This window comes from Lepeophtheirus salmonis, chromosome 9, assembly GCF_016086655.4.
Source record: "Lepeophtheirus salmonis chromosome 9, UVic_Lsal_1.4, whole genome shotgun sequence".
Classification (NCBI taxonomy): domain Eukaryota; kingdom Metazoa; phylum Arthropoda; class Copepoda; order Siphonostomatoida; family Caligidae; genus Lepeophtheirus; species Lepeophtheirus salmonis.
In genome coordinates this window covers 30900939-30924449 of record NC_052139.2, presented here as the reverse complement: position 1 = coordinate 30924449, position 23511 = coordinate 30900939, and the positions used below count along the sequence as shown (strand labels likewise).

General features: G+C 31.9%; 2 protein-coding genes across 5 annotated transcripts in view; both read right to left on the bottom strand.

Moving 5' to 3' along the window:
- LOC121124638 (uncharacterized) overlaps window positions 1-7872 on the bottom strand; it is a 43784-nt gene extending 35912 nt beyond the window's left edge. For all 4 annotated transcript variants that reach the window (XR_005866360.2, XM_040719814.2, XM_040719812.2 and 1 more), the window contains exons 1-4: window positions 5775-7872; window positions 5364-5694; window positions 3836-4067; window positions 2570-2739 (exon numbers count right to left, since the gene is read on the bottom strand). Coding sequence is in view for 3 of the 4 variants with exons in the window: in XM_040719814.2 (XP_040575748.1) it covers window positions 2570-2739; window positions 3836-4067; window positions 5364-5694; window positions 5775-6826 (1785 nt within the window). In the remaining variant the exon portion in view is untranslated. The remainder of the gene's footprint in view (window positions 1-2569; window positions 2740-3835; window positions 4068-5363; window positions 5695-5774) is intronic.
- Window positions 7873-14549: 6677 nt separating this feature from the next.
- On the bottom strand, window positions 14550-15457 carry LOC121124526 (uncharacterized). The gene is made up of 2 exons (XM_040719686.2): window positions 15258-15457; window positions 14550-15150 (listed from the first exon to the last, which is right to left on the bottom strand). The coding sequence occupies exons 1-2, from the start codon at window positions 15396-15398 to the stop codon at window positions 14716-14718; spliced, it is 576 nt and encodes a 191-aa protein (XP_040575620.1). The 5' UTR covers window positions 15399-15457; the 3' UTR covers window positions 14550-14715.
- Window positions 15458-23511: the final 8054 nt, after the last annotated feature.

Below are 23511 nucleotides of genomic sequence, written 5' to 3'. Positions count from 1 at the left end.
TCACCTAGCACCCTTTCATGGCAACTACGTCATTTCAGCTGTTGAACCTCTATCAAAGAAAAGAACTCCCTGAAGTCTCCTTAGGAGCTGTTTATCTAGAAATAATAGCTAAGGGTTTCTTATAGATCTAGGAATGGGGGTTAACACCAATCACTGTAAATACAAGAGGGAAGGAGTGGGGTAGATTACCGACCCAGGTCCGCTACTAAGCTTGTCGGGCCTCTATAATATGATAACTATATATTTCTTAAGCCAGGGTTTCCCAAACTTCACTATGCAAAGGCTCCCCATCACTGATAAATTTTAAACTGGGGCCCTCTTTATACGAGTTTTCAGGGCCCCTCTTGGAACATGAGGTACTACGTACTCTGCGTATAAGGTAACTTCGGCCCTGTTTGTATGGAATATCATTTCTTTGGTACGGATTTTCTAGTGAAACCTTTTTTAAGTGCCTCTTACCAAATTGATCATTTATTAAAAAGAACTGAGACCAAACCCGGAACCGAGAACGATAAAGTTGAACGAAGACCGAAACCGTTGAAATGAAAGAACCAAGACCGGTACCAATAGAACTACTGAACTTGAACGAGGCACAACCTTGGTCATGAAAACAAATAAGGAAAACATAATTTAGGGCAGATACTAAAATAAAGTCTAAATATTTATTTAAGTGCAGCAACCCGTAAAAGGAAGGAATGCCTCTCGACTGGGTAAGAAAATCTCAATCCTTCCACATAAGGATAGCCCCAAATCATTTGGTAGTTTGCAAATTCTAACAAACTATGCAGTTATTATACAATAATTACTATTTTGAATAATTCACAGCTTAACAAAAGCTAATGAGGCATAAGAAAAAGAAAAATAGTACATATATTCTCCACCAGGTGATGTCACAGTATGTTGTTCGGAGGCGCAATTTAAATAAATTAAAAAAGGGTAAAGGGACTCTTGCACGGCGCTGGTCTCATTGCAAAAGTTTATTGGATCTTAAACAATAATTATTATGGGTAAAAACACTATGAAATGTGAAAAATCCAAGCTCAATGCAAAGTTTATATTACAAGGAAATCTTGTCAATTTAAATTTTTTAATAGAAAATTTGGCATCCTCTTAGGCCTTAAAATTTGAGATCCTGTAAGGTTTTGACTGGATAGAGGGCGTCCTACTGACTATTCTAATACATCACTCTATTTGATAACGGCGTGATATATCTGTGTTATAATCAGTGATGAAAATCCAGTATAGAATGGGCATGTTAAAAAAGAAACGAAAAACAACATGGTAACCCTGAAGATTTGAAGAATTTTTTGGAGGAGGGAAATAATAATACTCATGACTAGGGATTCTCACGAGAGCATGGGTGCGTTTCTGAACCTGTTCAGCTTCAAGAACGAGAAGCTTAAATCAGATAAAATTCATGAAATCTATTTTTTTGGGATGCTGATTCAGAAAATTGAATAAAAATTAAAACATTCAAATTCTTAGTATGTTTTAGGAGATATTATTATATATTAAATACTTACCCATGAACCAAATGCCTTTCCAGCATTTTTTTTTTGTCCATATCAAAATTTGAACTCTTAACTTTATCTGTGCAAAAAATTTAAAGTCTAAACTTGTCTGAAAGTTTTTTTTTTGGCGAATAACGAAGGTAGGTTTTTGGGGCAGGCGTTTTTAAAGTATACAAACTTTGTAAAAAAAATTGTGAAAACTTGTGTAGTTGTTTGTTTCTTGAATTTGGAATCCAAATTCGAAATCTCCATGAAAAGTTGCTCTCAGATAATTCTTTTCAATCAAAAATATAAATAAATAAAAGATTTCCGGGTTTAGCACCATGTTCGGGGTAAAGTACAATAATAAATCTGAGTACTCACTGGCTTTACTAGGATTAGTACCATGAGACCACTCGCTGGGATTAGAACATCATCACTGACATTTTTTATAGATAACTTTCCCATGTTTACTTAAGCTCAAAATTTTGAGCTTTTCCTGGCAAATGAATGTTGCAATTTTTTAAATACAGACTCTGAATCAGAACCCAAAAAAACATGCACCATGTTTGAAATTCCCGTGATAATTTCTACTCATGACGTTTGATTGATCAGCTACAATCATCTGTGACAAGGGAGGAAGGAGAAAAGGATATAAACAAGGGCATTAGTTGGAGTTACTCCAATATTGATCCCCAATGATAGTCTGAGTCCAACAAGGGCTTACAATGATGACTCCTTAACAAATACTTAGGGTATATGAGGATACACAAATGTTCAATCAGGCTTTGAATATCATTGAATCGATTTAGGATAGGATGTTTACAACATCTTCATCAAAAAAATATGAATGCATTATTTTGTGTACTTGAAATAGATATTCACAGTGAACTCCTCTACTTTATATAAGCCTGACAAACACTTAATATTGAATTCCTATTAAATGCCATTGTATATATGTGAGTTATTCCTCTCTTCCAACGAGACTTAATAAGCTCAACTTAAAGTAAAAATCAATATGAACATTAGATATCATGTAGATATTTCTACAAGTATTAATAATTATTATTTTGACTCACGTAATAATTGTCTGGACTCAAATTTGGAAGGGATCGGACTGAGAAGTCATCTTCATCACTATCATAATTGGAATTCATATGATTCATCGTGACTAAGGCAGAGTAAGGCCTAGTGATCAATTTAGGCTCCTTTTGATGTTCTCCCCCATCCTCAGTATACGAATCATATTCTAAAACAAGAAAGAGGAATTATAATTTAATTATTTATTGCAGGATTATATTTATTTTTGAGGGGGGCTTGGTTTTGTAAAAAAATTTGGCAAATTAAATTTATTTGGAAGAACATTTCTAAAATCAACAGCTTATTAGCAAAAAATTAAATTTTTTGAAAAAAAAAAAAATTAAATTAAATTCTTTGGAACAAAAAATATAAAATTCAATTTCAAACATCCAAAGCTATTAAAAAAAAATTCCCATATTAAAAAAATTTAAAAAGTTTTATTAACTATTTAAAAGAAATAATTTTGGAACAAAAAATTAAAAGTCTACAATTTTTGTATCAAAAATTAAATTTTTTGGGGAATAATGTTTCTAAAATAAAAATTTTTGGAAAAAAATTAATAAGTTAAATTTCAAATGTAAATTTTTTTAAAAAAATTCAAAAATCCTAAGGAATTCACAAAAAATTACATTTTTGGAAAAAAAAATTTGGAATTTAAGTTTTTTGAAAAAAAATTCAAAAATCCACAGTCTTCCAGAAGATATTAAATTTTTGAAAAGAAAAATTCCAAAAATTTTATTTTAAATATTTAATTTTTTGACAAAATATTCAAAAATCCAAGGCTATTCACAAAAAAAAAAAATTAAAAAAACAATCAAATATTTTATTTTTAGAGAAAGTATTTACAACATTTAATTTTTTCGAAAAAAATTCAAACAAACCCCTGCTAAACAAAAAAAAAATAATAGTTCTTTATGAAAAAAAATTCAGTTATTGAAAAAATATTAAATTTCAAATATTCAATCTTTCGACAAAAAAAATTCAAAAATCCAAGGTTGTTCAAAAAAAAGTTGAATTTAAAATATAAAAAATTTCAATTTTAATTTTCGGAGAAAAAATTTCTAATATTAAAGAAAAATTTCTAATATTAAATTTTTTGTGAAACAAATTTCTAATATTAAATTTTTGTGAAACAAATTTTAAAAAACCCCCGTCATTCACAAACAATTAATTCTTTTGAAATAAAAATACAATAATACATTTTCTAGTAAAAAGTAAAAATTCCTTAATTGAAGGGAGCCCCCCGCGGACGCTTCTGCATTTACCTTCAGCTTCATTACCAGGAAAGGCTTCTGCCTCTTGAAGAAGAATCAATGTGTCCATGGTTGGAGACACACGTACTACTAAAGTTGATATTTCCACACTCGCCAGTACTAACTCCACAGTTAAATTACCAATATGATCTGCAAAAAGATCCGGGATCACACTGCGGGGATATTGAAGAGAAAATCCAGTGTACTCTGTGTAACCAAGAGACTCAAGGACCTCTGTTCCTCCCTAGAAGAAAAATAATAAACACCATGAAAGCAGAGCCTTTTCATATGAATATCTCTATTACTTTTCTGGTACTACCGAATAGATCAAATAAAAGAATATGCATATGAAGACATCTCATAGGGATTTTTAGTACATACTACTTTTATTGAAATCAACATTATCATTGGAATAAAGTAGTTTACCATCCGGATATAATTTTTTTTTACATTTAAAAACATTTGATGAAGTTTCACGGATATTTATTGGAAATTTGTTAATTTCACGTACTCAAAATATCAACTATGATTCTCCTATGATCATGACTTCTCCTTCAATTATCTTGGGATTTATGACGTTTGTCAAAACGCTCTATAGCTAGTACAGTGGTTCTCAAACTCTGCGCCCCACAGTCTTTTTAAGTGAGGTCCAAAGCATTCCTAAAAACAGACTATATATATATTTATGAGATCTACGAAGTCGACGCGATATTTTGACACATCATATTATTGTACATAATGACCGTTAGTACATTGCTGTAGCCTTTTTCAAAACTAGGTCATGAGTCAGTAGTTCAGAACACATGGAATCCAATAACTTCCAACCAGTGGAAAAGAAAAGCTGCGGTTATGATGATTTGCGCCGATTTTAAGGACTGTTATATCATGAAGGGTGCCTACAACGTGAGGAACACAGTGAAGACCATCAGGGCCAAGCTACTGCACACAAACAAGGGTTACAAGGCTATGGAGGAGAAAAAGAAGGCAGAAATGTCTCAGGCTGATCTTAAGGGCTACGTTGCGCTTCTGAGGGATGTAGTGAAGCCCTATGCCCTCAAGGTTGCTAATGGGAGGCCTACGTGTGGCAGCAGGACTCAGCACCGTGCAACATGGCCCACGATGTGGCTGTCCAACAACTTCAAGGACTACACCAACCCAAACATCTGTGACTTTTACCAGTGGGTTGCAGTTGAATTGGACACCAACCGAACCTCGTGCAGAACGTTGGCTGAGTTGAAGCAGCGCATTATCGTGATTTTCAACAAGTAGTCAAGGAACATGGTTGGAAATGTTAGAGCCACAGAGTGTTCCTACTTTGAGTAGAGTTCGAAGCCACACCTTTCAAAAAGTTTTTTGATTTAATAAATTATTAAAGATTTTAAGCATCGTTTTGTAAATTTTTTTAACAAGTGTCAAAAATATCACGTCGACTCTGTAAGTCCTATTTTGTATGCATTGTACTAGAAAGTATCTGCAGTACTGTACAAGTCCTTAAAGCTTGAGAACCACTGACCTAGTGCAAAAATATTATACAACTCACCTGAATTTGTTCCCATGGAGCACGTGATGCAATCCCCTTGACTACTGTAATTTCTTTAGCCACTGGAATAGATCTCCATGAAGGATCACGATCCTCCTCTGGTTTTAATAACTCCTGGCCTATTTGTGCTAATTGACTCATGGCTTCAGCCAAGCATTCCAATTCTACTCCAGACTTTTTATTCTTTTTAAGGATATCCGCCAGTCTCATCATATTATACTTCTCTTCCAAAGAAGCAGGGCATGATATGAAACTATTGATGGACAGTAAATCCTCTTCCAAAGGATAGATTCTTTGAAATATCGAAGAAAGCAAATCCAGTTTCAGATTCCTTCGATATAATAATATTAATTAAAACAAAATAAAGATTGAAGGATGCATATTTATGTATGCATAGGAAAGATATCTCACCGAATTTGCTCTTGAAGAAGTAGTGGGGGCGGAAGTCCATTAGGATTTTCACCTTGTACGTCATCCCAATTAAACTTCATGGCTTTATATACTAATTCGTCATATCTTTCATCTCTCATTTTTTCATAGTCTTCTATATCCCCGATTTCTGATAAACTTGGTGCATTGGAACCCATGGATCCTTGGTCTAGTGTATCCTCTTCCTCATTGTCACTCTCGTTCTCAGATTCCTTCTCTTTTTGTAAGTCTTTATTTTGCTTATCACTAATATCCACGATTTCAGTCACATCATCGTCATCGTCTTCAGATCCCGGTGTGGTGACTATCTCAGGGACAAACTCAACTATATCATCATAGTCTGAATTGTCATCTATTTTAACTTCACGCTGGATGGTGTTTTTATTATTATCATCCTCATCGAAAAAATCATAGTCATTCCCTGAATCATCCTCTATACCGAAAAAGGCGGCCCGAAAGTCCTTATTAATTTGTTCTCGGGTTCTTCCCTCCACGAGTTGTTCATGAATATCATAGTCATTACCTTGATATTTATCAATCACTTCAACTTTTACTGGCTCGTCAATCACCACATGTTCTTTAGTAGGAGATCCTTTGAAGGACACCACATCGTACACTTTTATCATTTTTGTAACTTCTCTTGCCATATTCTTTATAGTACAGTCCATATTTCGAATATCTTTCAGAAGATCCTCACCTCTTTCACAAATGGAAAGTTCATTTTTGTCCGAAGAGTCAGAGGAATATTCCGCATCTTGAAAGTTATCTGAATCCTCCTCTTGTATCTTAAAATTATCATCCATTGGCTTTCGAATGATACTATCAATAATAGGCTCTACAAGTTCTTCTGAATTTATGGATGGGAGATTTAAGGGGAGAGGAGGTATGGCAAGAGTAATGGAGACTTCAGAATGACAAAAGTCCTCAGCTAGAATTGACTTTTCTTTTAAAGGAATAAATGAACTTTTGACATTTGAAATAGATGCTGTAGTTGAATGGAAATCCGAGGGTTCTTCAGTTTTTGATAAAGACATGATATGAGAGACCTCGACATTCTGATTTTGACTCTCACTTGCATCGATTAGGGGTGAATGTGGAGCAACACATAAATCACTATCTCGAGGAACGTCATACGTAGCTTCATTTTCAGGTATCTGAGTTAACTCAACACTATTTCTGGGTATTGAAGTTAAATGCTTCGCTGTTCTTCGAAGACGATCCCTTCGTCTTAGAGGACGAGAAGGAGGATCCTTTCCAACATGAACAGGATGACACTCTTTAAGAGATGCACAAGATCCAAAAATATTAAGAGACACAGTTGAACTTGCTAATGAAGATCTTGCACTGCTTCTTCTGCTTCTTGGTGGAGCTATTGGCTCTCCTCGGACAAAAGTCGAAGCAGATCTCTGCAATGGAAGAAGATTATTTCGATGATTCTTCAAATTATTAGTCAATTCTTTTTTTTATTTCTTCCACAGTTTCTTCATTTATATAGGCGGGAGAAGTGTCCCCTTCTTCATCATTGGCATACGTGGGCTGTGATTTTAAGTTATTCTCATTCATATACGTATTTTGTGGAGGTTCTCCTTCATTTTGGTAAGTAGGTTCTATAAGTTCTGTTGGAATAACGTCAGGCTCAATAGTTGAAAGTGCATCTGAGAATTCATCTCCTGTGATGTCTCCGGCTATTAGATCTGGATAGTTTTGAATAGGCGCAAAAATGATGGATTGATAGGGAGACATGGGACCTAAATGTGCTTGTGATGCATGAAGAGGCAGCCCCCCTAAGCCCAAAACCTTGGCTTAACAAATTTCCTGTTGAAAAGCTATTCTGTAGTTGATAAAAGGGTTGTGGAGGATTTGATGAAGACCATGCTGAGAAGGGCTGAGAGCCACTCGGGAACTGGGACAATTGATTAGGATCTCCTCCGTCCATGCTATTTCATTTATTTTAAGTTGACATTTTGATTTAACCTCACAATAACAACGCTATTATTCAAATAATAAGACTTGGGTTGGTGTCGTTAGGAAGTTCCTCAATCATTTTCCTAGTGCGCGCGTATGATGAGAAAGTACTTGTGAATACATTGCCAAGAAACGTACATAGTTTCTTAGGCCTTAACTTTACTACAAATACAAAAATGAGAGAGTGAGATTTCCATTACGTAGAGCTATGCTCAATCCTCATTGACGTAGGTGACATTTTAAATGAGCATGTATTTATACAATTCATTTCACTCAATTCATATACGAGACACATTTTTGCATTCATTTCTCATGTCATACATAACTTTTGATGACTGGTTTGATCTAACTATGTAACTGATTGTCATTCGTTCAATGAATAATTCACTCAACATGAAATCCACCCCTGAAATTATTACAACTGATTTCAAATGTCATATTTAATTACCGTCATTAAAAATACATTACTATTCCAAAGAAGCATCGTAGAAATAATCATTGCTTTTACATATACAAGTAATTAAGACTAGCTTTGTTTTATTTTGTTAGTTTTCAACTGATACAATGCAATTTTATGACCTTAGATTATCTTAGAACTGTGTGTCCTTTAATGATTAACAGACAGCTAAGGATGTATTAGCATCTATCCAGATAAGTATTTTGTTTATTTTAATGTCAAGGTTTTGATTTCATGTTATTTTTAATCATTTCTCGGTCAAAATAAAAAAGGTCATAGCTTCAATTTCATTTGATGTACACTCCAATATATACCTACAGTTATCTGAATACCTCACCTGCTAAATGATGCACTTCAAACCCCGTTAGTTCCGAAAGTTGTATCTCACAAAAATCTACTCAAGTTCGATAATGTTATTTTTTTTCAAAAAGTACTTTAATCCTCGCAGATACAAAGTTAAGTAAATTTACTCACATATTATGAAGCCCAATAATTCGAGGAAATTATGGTTAGGTATATTTTAGGCAACACATTGAAGAGTATACAATATACAGGTTGGGGATTTAAAGTCCGGAACAATGTCAGATCTGAATATCTTGGAGACACTGAGATCTATGTTTATGATAGTTTGCTCCTCAGTTACAACTGACAAAGTTGTATTAGAGAAACAAAACAAAATCCTTGATATACTCTCGAAATATGAACACCCTGCAGCTATTATTGTTTGCCTTCGTGCCAGGCATACGCCCAAGGACACAAATAGCTCCTTGATGGTAACAATATAATGTAATTGGAACTGGAGTTATTCCACAAAAATATAAATATATATATATATATTTAAGACCTGTATATATTAGGCAAAGGAAATATGGCCTTCTAGCTACCCGGATCGGAACCCCAAGGACTATTATGTGCGGGGTATCTTGGAAAGAGAGAAAGTCTAATTTACGTGCACATAACAATGTTGACTCCTTGTGGGTTTCCTTGCTCGAGTCAGTTACCAACGTGGATAAGGAGTTCTTCATAAAGGCATGTCCTAGGTTAAGGGCCAGGCTGGAGTCTGTGGCTGGAGATGGCTGGCCTGATTGTTGAACTTAACTATGAACCCTGCATGTAGGAGAAAAATAATTGTAAATGGTGAATTCATCTTGGGAGATAAATTAGAATTTACATGATCCTTAAATTTTAGAGATTTAAAATCCCCACCATATATATTATATTTCGTAAGGTTCTGCCTGAGAATTTTATGAAGTCCAGAGTCTCCATAATGTTTATCAAGTTTCTTTTAAGCCTCTTGAGGCGTTTTGCCTTTCATAAAATGATGTTTAATCAACATACGATATTCTTTTTCGTCCATTTTTTGAAAATCTTCCTCGATTCAAAGGAATACCAAAAAAAGAAAGGAAAATACCAATCTGGCTGAAAGTTGGTGTGTATCCTTCCAAGAGATGCTACTAACTAAATATAACCTCGATACGTACCAGTAGTGTCATCTCTTGTATTTTGGATTGACTTTTCAAACGACCCTCGTGAATCCGGTTTCAATTATTCCATTTGAACAAACCACACTTATTTAGAATTCTTGCAAGTCACGAGGCACCGTCGTTAAAGATGTATGTGCCCTGGCGATGGAATACAACACACTTCATATTGGCCAATTCTGTCCGCTTCTAGTTGATCGCCTACTTCAATCTGTTCAGTTGTTGGCAATAAAAGTCTAAATTAAGTGTATTGCCGGATAGGAGTAACTCATAATGGATGATTCCTTTCCAATCCTACCAAATACAAAGTTTAACCTTCTCAGTCGTTAATCTGGGCTTGGCAATAGTTTGAGCTTCTTCGTCGTGCTTTGAACACGATCTTTTTCGGCTATTGTTCACTTATGCGACTCATTCTTTCATCGCCAGTCACCATACGATTAAAAAATGGATCGATTTCATTACGTTTCAGCAAGGAGTCACGTAAAGATGTTCTATATACACTGAAGATAATACAGACCAATGAACAATTCAATTAAAATTTTGTAAAAAATTATTTGCAGTTGAAGAATTTTTTAAACATACTTTTTTTTTTCTTTATTTGCATCAAGTTGATTTTTATAAAAAGAAATTTTACTATTATATGAAATGGCTAACATATTAGCTGTTAAGATTTCAATTGACTGTATTAATTGTATCAATATTAGAAAATTATTTTGCAGTCCCGTCAAGTACAAAAAAAAACGAGTTCCATATTCATTTCTGTATTTGCTGCTCAATATACCTTTATTTTGTTCTCATCTGTCGAATGATTCAGCTTATTTCCCCCTATCAGTATTCTAGATATTGATGAAATGATTAATCAGAATCGGAGAATAAGGTGTTTTTTCTTAAAACGGAATTGGGATTGGCATCGAGAAAATAATGCCCACTTTGTGATTCTGATTCTTTATTTTATGAAAAAAATAGCCCCTCCCCCCCTCCCCCAATTAAGAATCTTTGCATTTAACTCCACATTTTTATGAAGGCTACAATGAGAAAGGAAAAGACAAAAGAAAATGTTAAAAAAAAACGATATGGGACCCTATACTAACAGTAAAACAAAGGTATACGAAGTACAGAATAGCATAGGGCCTCTACTAATGATTGGAACCTCTATTGTGACTGTATTGAGACGCGGACATTTGAGCACAACTTCAGGGAGTGCAAAAGAATAGAGGAAGCAGTGGGAGTCCTGGTGGAGGTTAATCTCCAAAATATTGGGAGAGCACCAAAGTAGCACGAACTACTAAACTACTTCTTGGCGGACAGCCAAATGTTACTTTGAGGATAACATCCAAAGCAGTGGCAAAGTTTGAGACAATGGGGGTGAAAAAGGTATCCCTTGGATTCCATATCTCAAGAAAAGTGGCCCAGGTCGCGGTGGGGGATTTTAATTTTAAATAAGTCGTTAGCCGGGAAAAGTAATGAGTGTGTTCATTAGTCACTAGTGTAATATTATTCATTTATACAATAATTTTTACTAATGAATTTCTCGGAACATTTATAGAAATCGACGAAACCTCAACTCTATTAATTGTATTTTCGAATATTATATAACTCCTAGTGTTGTTTTTATTTTGTTTTGAACGGAATTTAATTATTTTATGTGTGTATATGATTGATTCTATATGTTGGATTATTCTCCAATAATCATTTACCAATGAATTTGGTGGGGAATATAAAAAAAAGACTCTCTGAATAGTGCAGTATATCATCATATTATGTTAATAAATGATAAAACACTAAAAATTGAGGTAAACAAGAATTTTTGTAGTTGTTGATAGGTTCCTTCATCCTATGACCATATATTCATAAAATAGAAAATGTCGTTACTTTTGTTGTAGCACGCAACTTTTCTTCCAAAAAGAAGCCGAGAAAAGTACCAAAATCATCTAGTAGTTAGCCAAATAAGTCAATCACACCAACTATTATATATCTCTTATGTACTGCCAGATTATCAATGTTAAATTATATTATTTATTCACAATTTTTAAAATAAATTATATTTATATATTTCAAAATATTAAAATCCTACATCGTATTTCATTCAATACTGTATTGGTTAATAATATTATTATTAATATTTCATTTACAGCGTAGCTATACTAATTTTTAATTAAATTTCTTACTAGAAATAATGAAATACCCAACATAAATATTATATAAACAACGAGGGGTCAACAACCATAGATACAGATGATATATAATAAGTAATAACTTACTACTTTGTTTATTTATCAAAAAGAATAAATTATAAAATAGCAATGATGGATCAAGCAAAACGAGGGAATCGATAGTAGGTATTTTTGTATTAGTGAAGTAACGCCAAAAAAAAATATATAATTTTCAGTAGGGGGGTCCCTGAAGTATTTGATTTAATACTTAAAACTTTTAGTTATTACTTAACATAAAAAACTTGCAATTAAAAAGGCTACTAAATAAATATTAGTTAAGTTCCGATTATTTAAATTTTACAGCATTATAATGATCGGATTAATAATCAAGTAAATCTCCGATTAAGATTATATTTTACAAGGATCTCGTCCGGCTTACATTATTTTAAATATGGTGTTTTTATTTTTCTAACCATACAGATGAATGAAAAAAAAAAAGAAAAATAGTAAAAAGTGGACCTTGAAAAAAAAAAATCTCCCCTCTAACGGGTGTTGGTACTAAAAAATTCGAAGTACAATGGGGATTTCATATAACACAGATTTTTCTTGCTCCCAAAATCCACTGACGCGACTGTCGCTCGGGGTTACTTGCTTTTAATGTGAGTGTGACGCAAATGCCTTGAATCACTCAGACCAACATGAAAAACAACGGGAGTAGATCCGCTCTGAGATTCAAAAAAGTTTCTTCTACGTGTTAGACTACTAATATTTAGTTGTTTAGTAAAAATTTGTTACACAAAACAAATACGGCACATTCCTGTTATTTGTGACGTTATGCTCAGCTGTTCCATCATTGGCTGTAAGTGCTCACATCAGATTGCTAAGCTTTGATATTTGTGCTGCAGGGAACTTGGTGCGTTCAGTAGTCAACTTGTGGCAGTAGTGATTGTACATAATTTGTTAGTTTCTTTTAATTTTTCGATTTCTTCTTACTATGTCGAGCAAAAAAAATAAAAAAGAAAGTGGTCTGACGAATACGTACAATATGGATTCACGTTGATAAAGGGGCGTGAAGGGAGTCAGCGTTCTCAGTTTATTTCGTCGTACTTTAATTTGTTGATTGTCTTAATGGTGAAAAATGTCTTTGAACGATAATAGTCACGAATTACTATAATCTCAAATATTTCTGAAACCTGACGATCCAGAGAAAAACTGTGATCAGTTATTGATTTTGCACTCAAAGATAAATTATATCTTGGCTTAATTTCATTGGTGAAAATTGGTGTTCCCCTATGTTATTTATGTGTACCTTGGATTTTTAGCACGATAAAGTAATACTCATCCATAGGATAGAATATAATATTGTCACAGGTTATTGTGTAATGCAAGGACTAGAGAAAAAGGTCAAACCTATATTAACTGGTAACAACGGGGTACCTACAGACCTTTTACTCACTAGGAATAATGATTGGATATTTCACTATTTTTTAAACCGCATACTATTTGACGAAAAATTTGATCTTATTATGGCATAAATTCCTTTATTTATAATATATCTTTTACCTAGATTTTCATAAAGTTGCCTAGATATGTGACTTTAACCAAAATCGGATTTTGAATGTATAAAATACATAAGTATCATTAGTCGTCTTTTATTAAATTAGTGAATATTAAAAATGTATCAGTTATCATTAAGATCTTCCTATTATGTATGAGAAAATTGACAACATTGTAAAGTGTGAAATATATATTTTAAATTTTCTAATGTATTTCGAATGTTCAATAATAATTCATAAAGCATCGCATGGATAATGTATTTTTAGAAATTCTTCTTAAATATAATTTATAACTTTTCAGACAAATTAATATAATAAATAGTATGTTTTTTTATAAGATTAATTATCTACTCACTAAATAGGATATCATTCCCTATTAGAACAAAATGAGAAATATAAAAAATGGGTTAAATCTGTCTTAAAATATTGATTAAGGTTGTTTGGGTTCTTTAATTCGTAGCTCCTTACTAGATAAATAATTTTACAAATTTCTGATTGAATCCGTTTTAATGTTGAAGCAACAATTCATATCATGTGCATAGAAAGCATAAACTAGGTGCCCGTATCTAAATGAGCACTTAAGAGATATTCTTTGATATGGCTTAGATATTTTTGGATTAGGATTGACACTACAACTAAGCCACACCTTTAAGAGGTCCGGAAGATTGGGAGAATTATAGGACTTCAATTATGTCATCTGAAATCCATTCATATCGGCTATCCTCCTAGGACTACAAGGCAACTTGGGAGATATTCTCAAGTAAAGGGAAAATATGTCTAATCGACAGTCTCATGCTCAATGATTTTATTTTTATTTTCACTATTACGGAATTTTGGTCGTGGTTAAATAGAGCTGGAGTAGTAGTAGCATATGAAATCCAGCCATTTATTATTTCTTCAAGGGAGTCCCCAATTAAATACTTTGGTTGTTTGACTCATATTCGGTAAAAATATTTCACGCCAGAAATACATACGTAGGTTATCATTTTTACTATAAAATAGATAATAAGGAACTACATAGTTGGAGACTTTAAGTTATAAGCCTGTATATGAAACAAATTAATACATTACCTATAGAAACATATCATAGGTATGTAATACATTATACTGAATAAAAGTTTCAAAGAATGATAAATTCATAGAGATATAGATAAATATATGCAGATATAATTTGTTCTGTCGATAAATATAATTGAAAATTTTATAAACAATGTGAATTTCTGCCAATGTCATTCAATTTATAAGCTATACTAAAAAATAAAGTATTAATATATCACATCCGTTAAAGGAATCTTAAAAAATCTAATTTCATCAAGCCATTCTCTTTGACCTTAAAGAATATGCATCTGGAGAGTTTTTGGACCTATCCACTACTCCACGAAAAGAGTTATTGAGAGCTAAAGCAATCCGCGCATCTTCCCTTTCCCTCAAAAGTCGCTGTTCTATTTGTTTTTGTTCCTCAATATCTGTGGAGAACATGGAGGCTATTTCATCTGGGTTATCTTCATCATGACTCGTATTCTCCTTGTTCCGAAAATGCAATATCTCTTGCTCAAAATCCTTCTTTATCGAATCAGATGACGTAGAAGAGACTTTAGATACTCTTTTTCTTTTACTAGTTTGCGCCTTTTGTGTCATAAGCCATCTCTTGACTACAGGATCGACTTTTGGCCCTCCATTTGTATTTATACTTCGACTCCAATTACTCAGTCGACGTTTGCACAAGGGACAATGAAGGCTAGTTAACTACGAAGGACAAGAAGAAAATCATTTTAATACATAAATTATTATTTAATATGCTAATGTGACTATATTTATTTTATGTGTTTTAAATTAAATATATATAGACTCACCTCAATGTTTCGTTTATAGCATGTCAGACAAATTATGTGATTGCATGGAAGTCTGATAGGATCATTCGGTTTTGAGAGACATGCAGGACATTCTGTATTTAATGGGGGCTTCTTTATCCTTACTTTCGACGTATTTGGCATAATTCACTCGGCCTTTTGTAATCTTTGGATCGGAATATCAAACTAAAGTGACGTCATTGAATATTTAATTATATAGTATGAAACTATTATTTTGTAGACACGGAACCTTGACTTAGTTATTCATTGTATTATTCAACTCTCTACAATAATATAATACATGTCCTTGGCACAAACTTAGACTAAAAGGATTCATATTTTCATTTATTAAAGGGTATTCCTCTTAATTTAAGATATTATAAATCGATGGGAAGTATACATTTGTCTTATTTAATTTAAATTCATCTCTCGCAGAATGAGATATGAATAGGTTGCGAGAGTTTCATTAATATAATCTCTACGAAAGGGCTTCTGTTTGAGAAATTTTTTGAAATTAAATATTATGCAGCACTTAGTTAGTAGTAGACATTATTCATTAACCATAAAGCTCCTTCGGTCCCTGTATTAACTAAGTCTGGGACTATACAAAGGTCTGACTTGCATCTTATTTTCATATTATACTCTTGTAAGTATGAAAAAAGAAGGTGAATATTTTTAAACAAATGCTGCGGTTATTAATTTATCCATTATTATAGTGGAGAAATCAATACATAATATTAAAAATATGTAGATATGATTAAATATATATTTTTCAAGAGAATGGTCAGAATTACAAGGCAAAATAGGCTTATTCAAGGTATCCATTTAGGTATTGTTTGTAAGATAACTACATTGAACTGTATATTTATTTTATTCAAGATAAGGGACAAATTAATATCTTATTGTTAGTTAAATTTTTTTCACACCATCATTTTATGTTTAATCCATAGTATCCACTTATTCTTCATATTATGTTATTGATTTATCCACTGTACTGATGGATAAATTTACGTAGTTATAAATTTGAAGAAAGATGTATTCCTTCTTTTTCATACTGAGAAGGTATAATATGAAAACAAGATGCAAATTTTGGTCTACAACTGATGATAATATGAAGGATTTTGAAAGTTCCACTAATTTGAATAACATTCAAAGTAATGAAATATCATTTGTATGTCCAAAATAAAGCCAAAAGAATCAATAAAATAAAATAAAAATAACGGAAATCATAAATAGATAATTTAAATTTTGACGAATAAAAGAACCTTCTAATTTTATATTGAATTGCACATCTACTGATAATTAGCTGATATGGTAAACATTTAGTAAGTATATGAAGGTATTTAAGTTGTATATGTGGAGATCCTAGATCTTCATGAATGTAATATTCCAATATAGTGACAAGCAATTTAATTGGTTAAAAGGGGATTCCCGAACTCCATAAGTTTGGGAGTAGCAACGACATATAGAAATTCAAATAGAAGTCTTTAGAGGTTAAGAGGTCACTTATATATTTTTTAAATACATAATCACTTAACAGTTACCTATACAATAACTATTTATATGTAATAGAACATGCTTTGCATATTAAAAATAGACTCGCAAATAGTGAAAAATCAGGGTTGAACTTGAAGTGCCCATATTATATAATTATCCATTTAAACCTTTCATCACACATTCCACTTTATAAATGAAATTGATACCAATGTCATTTAGATAAGTGATTTCTTCATTATATACATCAAGAACACTTATCAATTAAATAGTTTTCTTAGAGTAGAAGACGGAGTAGAGTTGACTTGAGTAGGAATATAATCAAGAATTTCAATGACTGAGCTATAGATACAGGATGAAAATGATCTTTGTTCCTCACTGAATCATTCATTTGATTATTCTGTCTTTTTATGGAACTTCTAAGTTCTTATAGAAGTATATAATGATTCGGTAGAAGATATAGACACTAATATAATCTGAGATGATAAAACTGAATTAGTTTCTAAGTTTGATGTTTCCAGAGGTGGACACCCCTAATTTTTTGTTAGGTGGCCAAATGCTAATCTGCTAATTTTCTTAGCCGTTAGATATCACTAATTTTATAAGTTCATGGGTACAATATTAATAATCTGCTAATGATTATTAATTCAATTATTTTAATTTAAAGTTATGTGAAATGATCCGTAGATTACCAACGAATCCGTTTAGGTCAGAGATTTCCAAGAAGGGAGAAATTATTAATACTTCGGAGAGAAGCAGAGATGTGTCTTTTTTTTACCTAAAACTCTCTTAAAACGTTCTAGTATTTAAAGCAGTGAAAAATAGTTAGATATCTTTCAAATATGAAACTTCTTAAATGGCTAGCACTCCCAGCCCAACCAAATGGTTTTTTTATTATGGGTTTTTTAGTTTTCATTATAATTTTATCTATAAATCTATCTATTTGAAATTGGATTTTAGTGAGCTCATTAAAAACAAATTCAAGGCGTGATGGTGAAATTAGTCGTCTTGCAAATTTGGTATTCCACTAATCCCTAATTTTCTAATTCGTCAATCCATTCTGTTTTTATTAGTCCATCAATTAGCTGATTAGCGGAAGTTATAACGAAAGGCCCATCTCATCATGTCTCAGATTGTAATTAATTACGTTTAGAAAATATTATTTACTTTATTGGTGGATATATTGCTTATTATATTTCCAAAAAAAAGAGTCAAAGATTTGTGCAGTATTATGCCCATTTTATAAAATGATTTAAAGATTTTAATAGATGAAATTGGAAATCATTGGTTTTTGTAATGAAGTCAATAGATACGGACTTGTTAGTATTTTTATGCTTCTTACAGCTGTCAACATCAGAGGCCTATAAGAAGAGTTAAGTCGTGAGTTTTCAGTGCCCCTCGTGACAAATGCCAAATGGCCCAAAAAGAACTTAATACAATAAATGAATTCTAAAAAAATAATTTTATTGTGCTTAATTATAATGAAAAAATGGAACAATTACTTTAATAATAATTTCTCTAACTTACTTAATTTCGCATACACATTCTTCGTCTTCCAAAAGTAGAAGAAGCTATTCCATTTTCTTTGATAATTGCAGTTTGCATTCCTAAATGTATTTGTGATTCTTTTACTAGCATATTTAGACGCAGTCAAAAATAAAAAAATTATGTCATTTGGCGACATTAATAGACGACTTAATTTATGGAACCGCTACTTCAGTTATTAAGTCTATAACTTTTTACATTTTGAGTTGATTTACATAAGATTTGAATAAAGCCTCTATTTTATCAAATAGATCCAAACAGTTCTTGGCGCAATAAATTAATTGGACAACATATAGTTCCTCAACGAATCTTAACTAAAGTAAATTATCGATGGTTTTATTAGACCAAAGGCGGATTTTGGAATGTGAAGACTTGTACCTTAAAAATGTTATATGGTTTAAATTAAATACCGAAGGGAAGCACAATTTTAAAGACTTAAACTTTGATTCTGCGTCCCAAATTTTGACATCTTTCTCCTTCAACTTATTCTTTAATTCCTTTATTTCTGCTTCATACACTTCAAGTTGGATTTGTATGTTGGTATTTATTTCCTTAAGATGTTTTACCTCAGGAGAAATATATGTAATACATACAATTATCATTTTCTAAGGATAAAGTAACAAATGCAATATAAATATATATATCATTAGTCATTACATATGAAAAGTTTCAACTTCTATTGTTGATGAAATTAGATTCATATCCACTAAGTCTATTTCTCTATTTTCGGAAGTAGGAGGTTTCCAATAAGGAGTAAAGTATGTATGGTCCTGAAATTGTGGAGATCTTTTTCTACCGGAAATTAGAAATAAAAAAGTTGCTTGAGATTTCCTTAATTATTAAATTTTCTTAGCACCAACATTGTTTTCCTGAATGAAAATGGGGTTGTTGGTGTGTTTTGGTGAGACTTGGAACTTTAGGTTTTAAATGTTTAAACATTGTTGTAATGGCAATAGTCTCTCTCGGCGTAAAGAGTAATTTATGATATCATTGGAAAGTACAGATTATAGACGTTTCTACATGGTTTTTTTCTTATTTTTTTTTTGTAATTTTTGATTGAATAAAGATATCAAAATCAAATTATATAAAATATTTTAAAATACTACTCAAAGAACCTTTTCACAAGCTTTTGATAGGGTGTTACCTCGCTAACATAAAAATATTCCATGTATTTTATTGTTGTCAGCTGTCCATTCCCTCGTCTCAATTAATACGTCATGGCTTTTTCATAATTTAATCTTTTTGATAAATAGCGAAGTAATCATATAATTATTATGCTCCGTTTCCGAAAGGACAGTAATTCTATTTCTTTTTGATTCCCCGTCGTATATAATACGAAGATGTTCTGAAAAGACATTTGTCTGAATTTTTATAATTTCCTATACATAGCCTCTTTGTTTTGTTTGATTGACACTTTTATTTTTGGCTAAATTACTCCGAATTAGATTGCAAAAGGTTGCGAACAAAAAAGTTGGTGTAATATCGTTGTGTACATGGTCATTGTGAGGCAAAAACGTTGTGGGTAATATCATCGTGAAGCAATATGATTCTGATTAATTTCATTGCAAGATAATATTATTGTGTTCAATTTCGTTATAATTTATATTATATTCGGATGATATAACTATTGAATGATGTCAGGATATAACCCTTCTAAATTGCTATAATCCACCCTGGCCCGCGGGTTGTGTAGGTGAACTTCTGGGGCCCGAAGCAAGTTCAATTTACCCGCTACCGCTTTTCTGAGCATCAAGGAACTCTTATATGTATATGTTGACCATCGCATTATTTCTTTGAAGAAATTTTGACTATCATATAGAAATACAAATGTATAGCTACGCTTTAAATAAAGTACTACAAAGCAATATTATAAATTATAAAACCGTTTTAAATCAAATACTATGTAGGATTTGAATATTATTAGTATATATTTGTAATTTCATTTTAAAATTTTGGAGAAATACTAAGGCAATGATATTCTGGGATTTCTTAATAGATATCTCAGTATCATTTGGTATACGGAATTTATTTGGTTAACTACCAACAGATTTTGGACCTTTTTTAATATATATATAAATAAATTTTGGCTATGATATACAAATAAAAATGTATAATTACGCTTTAATAAAATATTACTGAGCAATATTATAGTTAGTAGCAAAGGGTTACCCCGCGATGCTCAAGCCAAAGTGGGAGCAGGAAATCACATTAATTAAAGTCATAACAATTTTCTTAATGTTTAGAACCCTTCTATCCGGGCGAGCGTTAGGGTATTGTATATTGCATTATAATATAGCGCCTGTATATTATATAATATATATTATTATGAATTTAAAATAAAAAATTGTGTTATAAACTTCAATTAACATAACTACATTATATTACCCATAAGTCCCATAAATCATGATCATACTTTTTGCAGATAAAACAGAGGGGAGCAATTATGGTTGATTTGATCAATGTTCAGTAATACACCTCTTTCAGACACTAATATTCGTTTTAAATTGAATAAGAGACTAGATGTAGCATACGTAAATATAATAATGTAAGAAATTAAGTATTATCAAAACATGAATATTATAAATCAGCTCTATTCATATAATTAAATATATATTAAAAATAAGAGACGAAAACATTTGAATGAATGGAGAGACAAGTTTTAAATTAAAAAAAAAAAAAAGAAGACATCCATGTTCTTTAAGAATTTAAAGAAGAGATTTGAGATACTTTATCCTCAACAAGGGATGATGATGGCATGAAAATGTATCCTTAGAAGAGAGAGAAACCAAGGTAAGCTTTGAACGAGAGTAGAGTGGATTCCTTCTTCGGTTAGGAATATATCCATCTATATATAACAATAACTATATTCAAGGGTTGAGACTATGAAGGGATCCATTCATTTTGAGATTCAGAGATAATGCTCTGTATGGGAAATGTTCAATAAGGTATGTTAATTACAAATAGGTACTGCAACAATTTGAAGTTATTACCATCAAAATAAAATTTATAAAAAACAATACATTCAAACAATTGAATCATTTTAAGAGGGACTAATATGACATTTAGATGTGTTTATAATTTGACCGTTGCTTAGGCCTAAGATCAATTCTAAAAAAGGAAAGAAGTGGACTTCTATTTTCTCCCAGAGTCAAGGCTAAAGGAAGATCAAAGAAATATACTTGTACCTTCATGGTGCATCTCAAGAGATGTTGAAATTCGTATCCGAATTCCATGAGGGCCGACAAGATGATAATTTATCCGAGGAAAACTACCAAACCTGATAAGGAGTAGACTCCTTCCTTAGGGAATGAGATACCTGGATCGAAACAATAAATAGTTCTTTCAATTCAACGGTTTCAATCTCGGATATTGTTTATAGAGACTCAGGTTGGTAACATGCACTTAAAACGAGGGGCCTCGCTCGATAATTTCAGCCCAGAAAATGATATTAGATACAAACAGGGTCACATCCACTTTATACGCCGAGTACGTAGTCCCCCAAGTTCCAACAGGGTCTCCGAAAACTAAAGTTGCTTAAGAGAATAATTTTAAAAGTGAAGGCCATAAGGGACGGCTAGGGCGGGGGGGGGAGGAGGAAGATGGAGAACTGAGGATTGCTTTCAGTTTACACATACAAAGTACACAATTGTGTCGAAAAATATTGTTGGTATCATAATCTATGGCCCCGATACGCTTAGTGGAGGACCTGGAACCATAGTCTACATCGCCCCTTTCTTCTTTTATTTACACCGTCTGGTGCCTAAACCACTTTTCCAGATCCATAAGAAGCCCTTAGCTATTTGGAATTCAGATACAACTGTATCACCCTCGTGACGTACACTAAAATCCTTTCAAAATGCTACAATTGCACAAACAAAATTAAGAAAATTGACTTTTTGATTTAAGCTAATATATATATTATATTTCTTTGTATGTTCTATATGGGGGAAAAAAGCTCAAAACCCCAGACCGGTAAGCAATATATTGCGGTCTCGGCTATACTGATAAGGGCACAACCTTGTTAATAACAAGTGTGTGTGCACACAATAGATGGAGGGTGACAATGAGGGTTTGATACTCTGGGGTTTATAAGTGAATGTCCTTGTTAGAGTCGGTTTAGAATTGAGAATTGATATCGGAGTCATTCTTGTCTATGTCACTGTTTGAATGGGTGTGCAATTTGTGTTTATTTACTTCCTATTACAACTGCTTGCTGCTCCTTTCCCAAACATTCCTCAAATTGTCAGGATTACCATTATCATTTTCTGCTTCTTTTATATTTATATACTGGCAAGGCATATTTTATACAGCATTGGTCATGAAAAAGTATTAATTTTCTTTATACCTTACATGCGGGGCGTACACAGGGGGCTTGATTTTAGGAATTTTTTGGAAAAAAAAATCCGAAAATTAAAATTTGAAAAATAATAGGGATTTTGAAATATTTAAAAAATTAATTTTTTTACAAAAAATAATTCAAAATTCTATAGCTATTCACAAAAAAATAATTTTTTTAGAAAAAAAAAATCAAAAATTGAATATTAAATATTTAAATTTTGGAATAAAATTTCAAAATCCATGGTTATTCTCAAAAAAACTAATTTTTTGGATAAAAATATTTTAAATATTAAATTTGTCAGAAAATTTTTCAAAAATTAATAGCTCATCACATAAAAATTAAATTTTTCGGGAAATTTTTTTCAAAATCCAAAGCTGGTCAATTTTTTTTTTCAAAAATTCACAGCTATTCACAAAAAATTGCACTTTTTGGATAAAAAGTACAAAAATTAAATTTCAAATATTATTTTTTTTGGAAAAAAAGCTCAAAAATCCATAGCCTTCTCAAAAAATTTATTAAAAAAATTAAGCATTACATTTGTTGGAAAAAAATTTCAAACATTCGTTGCGATTTAATTTTTTTTTTAAATTCACAGTTGTTCAAAAAAAAATCCAAATCCTCTGTTATTCTCATAAAATTTAAATTTCAAATATTAAATTTTTTGCAAACGAATTTAGCCACTATTTTCGCTTAAAATTTTTTCATGTTGAACCCGAACGTGTTTATTGAAAAGCAAAAATTCCCTTATTTATATGGGGGGAGGCCCAGCCCTCCCCCTGTGGAAATGTCTGGCATATGTATATTTGACAACATTATTGTGTTACTAACCTAATTCATAAATGAACACAGTTTATGTACAATTATAAAATATATTAAGCT

Excerpts from the sequence above, each read along its gene's own strand:
- LOC121124526 (XM_040719686.2), bottom strand. The coding sequence starts at position 15,398 with ATGCCAAATACGTCGAAAGTAAGGATAAAGAAGCCCCCATTAAATACA. Across the intron at positions 15,151-15,257 it reads GCTATAAACGAAACATTGAG|TTAACTAGCCTTCATTGTCC; the intron begins GTGAGTCTATAT and ends TGTCCTTCGTAG.